Source organism: Aulonocara stuartgranti, assembly GCF_965226115.1.
Source record: "Aulonocara stuartgranti genome assembly, chromosome: 22".
Classification (NCBI taxonomy): domain Eukaryota; kingdom Metazoa; phylum Chordata; class Actinopteri; order Cichliformes; family Cichlidae; genus Aulonocara; species Aulonocara stuartgranti.
The window spans coordinates 15,764,978-15,769,885 of NC_138957.1; the positions used below are offsets into that span (position 1 = coordinate 15,764,978).

Consider the following 4,908-nt stretch of genomic DNA (forward strand, 5'->3'; position numbering starts at 1 on the left):
GCAAAAACACGCACGCACACCATGTCGAGAGCTTTTCTGATTTCTGATTTTGCATACTGTAAACATGTCTGAAGTCAAGTGTATAAAATAATCCCCCACAACACGAGATTATCTCTCATGTCCTCTTTTCTCTTTTTTTAAACTGCTATCGAAATACACAAGTGAACCCTGTCTCCTTTTCAGAACTACACGCATGCGCCTCATTATACGTGTTTATATATATTATATATGTGTTATTTCAATACCTCCAAGTTACTAGGATCAAACTTTTTTTTTCATCTTACACGTCCTATCGGATAAAGCGCAAACAGAGGCGTATCAGCGGGAGACAGAAGTACCCTGTTTAATTCCGTGTATAGCGGTGCAATGCACAGATATATCAGACTTTATTTTTACACTAAGAAGGTTCTGTTGTAAAGAGTGTTATAATATTAGAATTTGTACAGCGAGGCAAACAAAGGCAGGTCAGTATGCATGCGTAAAGGCTAAAAGCGTTGCATATGAGTCATATGTAACTGCCTGGGTCACAACGGTTTTCTTTCTTTTTTTAAAAAAAATTGTTGCATACCTTTAAATAATCGACTCTTGTTTGCATATTATATGTGAAAATAAGCATTTCTCCTCTCAAAATGACGAAATTCTATCATTTGGATGCATGAAACCTAAATGAGCGTAAGCACAGATTCATGTAAATTGTACCTTACGTTCTGTTTTGAAATTAATGCACATCATCCATGCTGGTTAAATCAAATATGACAAAAGTCAAACCCCTCGATAGGTGCAGTCACCTTCCCTTCGCCGCATTTTTCTCCATTTAATTATCTGCTGATGTTTACCGTCCTCTTTGCATAGCCCGGTCACGTGACCACATCTGGACCAATAACAGCGCCACATCTGCGCTCTTGTGCGCGTCAGAGTGGCTTTACTCTCCGGGAAGCAGTATCTCCCTTTTTTCAGTCTGAGGGCTTTTTAAAAAAGAGCCATAAGCTTCAATGTTGGATGCCGTGCTATGACAACGTCACTGCTCCTCCGTCCTCGCTGGGTCGACCCGTCGGTGATGTTCCTCTACGACAACGGCGGCGGTTCCGATGAAGTGAGCAAGAACATGGAGGGTTTTGCTGGTGGCAACTTTGCTGCGAACCAGTGCAGGAATCTGATGGCGCACCCCGCATCCCTGGCACCAAGCACGGCGTACTCGTCCAGCGACGTGCATACCTCCGGGATGGGCGAGCCTGTGAAACAGTGCAGCCCCTGCTCTGCAGCTCAGAATTCGTCCAGCGCGTCCCTGCCGTACGGGTACTTCGGTTACCCGTGCAGAATGTCGCATCACAGCAGCATAAAGTCGTGTGGAGCGCAGCCCCCCTCCGCGTATGGGGAGAAATACATGGACACGTCCGCCTCAGGCGACGATTTCGCCTCCCGGGCAAAGGAATTTGCTTTTTATCCAACGTATCCCTCTGGCCCGTACCAACCTGTCCCCAGTTACCTGGACGTCCCAGTAGTGCCAACTATCAGCGCGTCTTCAGAGGCCAGACACGAGTCTCTTCTGCCTATGGAGAGCTACCAACCGTGGACTCTCGCTTCCAACGGCTGGAACAGCCAGGTCTACTGCGCCAAGGAGCAGCCTCAGCCCGGACACATGTGGAAATCCTCCATACCAGGTAGGCATGTGCCTTACACAGAATCCATCCTTTACAGGAAGCAGCTTTTTGACAATTTAAGTCCGATAGTACACACAGCAAATCCAGTATGTATGGTGCAGTAGTACATGGCGTGTTGATAAAATCTCCCTCACTGTGGGAAGAACATCTCAAATGTATGACAAAACAAATGTAAGCGACAATACAGCAAAGGGCGTTAAAACGACTAGATTAATATGAGGACGCTTTAAAATGCGCTAAGTTGCGTTTTCCTTTGAGAAAATTACACAAATACATTTTTCTATTGTTTTATCAATCACTTATCATTAAAGAGTCAAGCCTGTCCAGTTGGTTTGAGGATTTCTCATTTTCATCAATAACCTCAAACATCATGAAATATTTTATTTTATTTAAAAAAAAGGTTGAAAGTGTGTCACTCAACTATTTACATTTTCTTTTTTTCTTTTTTTTTCGTGGGAGGGAAATTTTATTCTGAGAGTAAGTTTAGAGGCAGATTATCACATGTTCTTTTGTCTCTCTCTCTCTGTATTTTTTTTCCTTCTCAGACGCAGTGTCTCACGCCGGGGGAGACTCCGGGTCTTATCGACGTGGAAGAAAGAAGCGCGTGCCATACACCAAGGTGCAACTGAAGGAACTCGAGCGCGAGTACGCCGCCAATAAATTTATCACAAAGGACAAAAGGAGGAGGATATCCGCTCAGACCAACCTGTCCGAGCGACAGGTCACGATATGGTTTCAAAACAGACGCGTAAAGGAGAAGAAAATCGTCAACAAGCTGAAAACTATCAGCTAGTTTCTTTTTCTTTTTTCTCTTTTTCTCTTTTTTCTTTTTACACATTTTTTGATTTTTAGATGACGGACAAAATCTATGGGAAATTAAAACACACACACACACACACACACACACACACACACACACACACACACACACACACACACACACACACACACACACACGGATTAGGGCAAGCAGCTCCTTCATGACCGATTATGATTCATATGTATGTAGGCAAATGTTTTCCCGGAGCTCCCCAGACAAACTTTCCGGACCCACCTCTTCCTGCTACTTGTTGTTAAATATTGTTCAGAGACTCAAGTGGGAGAAAAGAGAAAATGTATAGCTGCAGTAGGCGTGACTTCTTCTTCTTCTTGTTAATATTATTATTATTTTCTTTTGGCATGCTCACTCTCAAAGTGACCTCAGGTGTGTGCGCCACCGAGCTACACCTTTATCTAGACTACAACTTTTTAACGAGAGTGATAAATGGAAGATTCACAGGAAGTGACGGTGTGACAAATTTGGACCTTGTGGGATGTTAAATATTAATCAATCCCGGCTTCTTCTTCTTCTTCTTCTTTTTTTTAAAAAACCTACCCACATGTTTAACTTGTATGAAGTATAGTTTTATCATATGAATCCGTGCTCTCATGCATATTCAGTCCATGGTGCAATTCTTATTATCATGCTTAGATAATCGTCATATGATATGACTGATGTGTGTTCATGTCAATCATAGCTTTTATAATGTGTGTGCGTATTCTTGTGTTTGTAAATAAGTGTAAAAGTAAATTCCGGCGTGATATCCAGGTTGTGTGTGAGTCCCAATATGTCCGCGTTAAAGTCCGTCCCAATAAAATATGGACTTGGTTGAATTTTATCTAAGTTTGTATCCTTTGAGTTTATTTGAGTGATTATAGCTCAATTTAATATAAACATTATTTTTCCTTTAAACGTATTTACCTTACGTAAGAACAAAAAAAGGCGAATTTTCCTTTTTTACGAAATAGGAATTTAAAATACGATGAAGGCCCGCAGATTTGCTGTAGAGACGCACAGCCAGCTTTTACAGTTATACTATCTCGTAGTGGCTTTGCTGGGTTTGAGGTGAACTTTATCCAGAAATGCTATATACAAATTATATTTAGAAAGTCAAATATTTGAACTGTGCTGTAGACTCCCGTTTGGCTGTGGGATTAGAGGAAATAAATCAGTTGAGGCTGGTCTGTGCTGAAATATAAGCTTACATCGCCATCTAGTGACGACTGTGGAAAATACTGTAGTGGTCAGGACATCCCATTCAAAGCTTAGAGGCCTGAATAATAATAATAATAATAATAATAATAATAATAATAATAATAATAATAATAATAATAATAATAATAATGAACTTAGTCAGTAGCCCTAGTGTTTTAGCCTTGACTTTGACCACGCGGGAGAATAAACATACGCAGGAGGAACAAGTGGAACCACAATTTACTTTTTATTGAAGACATATTAAACTTTGCGATATGTCCGAAGTGCTCACACGGACTCACTGCACACTGGAAGCTATTGATTTAATATTAAAGTTTTTTTCTGTGTGTTAAAGTCAAAGTTAAGCGTTTGTGAAAGAGCGCCGAGATTGTGTGTTTTTTTTTTAACTAAAATCAAAGCAAACAAAAATGTATATTAATATTTATATAATTTGCAAAAAGCCCAAATATTTTCCGGATTGATGAATCAGAAAGTTTCTTTTGGCAAAGTATTCACCTTCGTTGGTCTTTGTTGAAAATGTGAGAGAACAAAAAAACAGTGAACACTTATGAGAATCCCCGTATCTGTTTGATTATGCTTTGTTGTTTTAAGTAGGCTTACATTGAAACTCCCTTTAAAAGGTCTAAGAGAATGCCTTAGAAATTTCGACCTATACCCAACGACTGGATTGCAGAGTTTATTCAGAGGGTTACGTGTTTGGTGTCTTCCCGACAGCACTGTTTCGCACGGAACTGTTTCATTTCAAAACAATGAAAAATAAAAACATGGAAATAAATAACATATTTAATGTGTGCTTAGATTTATTTTCCTAAATAAAATGTGAATTAAAAAGGTCAGAATTTCTAGGTATGGTGTAAATGTTATCGTGTACATTGTGTCTGTCTGTTAAATTGTTATCCTTAAATACTTTCTTGAGAGACTACGTAGAGTTGCGTACTAATCGCATTACCAGATAGTTGCCAGTCGTGAAATCGCAGACATCGCTATAGCCACTGGGTTAACCTTAAGGTTTAATAAAAAATAATACATTAAATATTTAAATGTTGTTATATATATATATATATATATATATATATATATATGTATATATATATATATATATATATATATATATATATATATATATATAGATAGATAGATAGATAGATAGATAGATAGTTATATATATATATATATATAGATAGATAGTTAGATAGATAATTATTATTAATT

At 38.8% G+C, this 4,908-nt stretch overlaps 1 protein-coding gene across 1 annotated transcript; it reads left to right on the forward strand.

Moving 5' to 3' along the window:
* The first annotated feature begins 897 nt into the window (after positions 1–897).
* On the forward strand, positions 898–4,478 carry hoxa13a (homeobox A13a). Its single transcript, XM_082521482.1, has 2 exons — positions 898–1,661; positions 2,207–4,478. Exons 1-2 carry the CDS (start codon positions 1,010–1,012, stop codon positions 2,452–2,454), a joined length of 900 nt encoding a protein of 299 aa, XP_082377608.1. The 5' UTR covers positions 898–1,009; the 3' UTR covers positions 2,455–4,478.
* Positions 4,479–4,908: the final 430 nt, after the last annotated feature.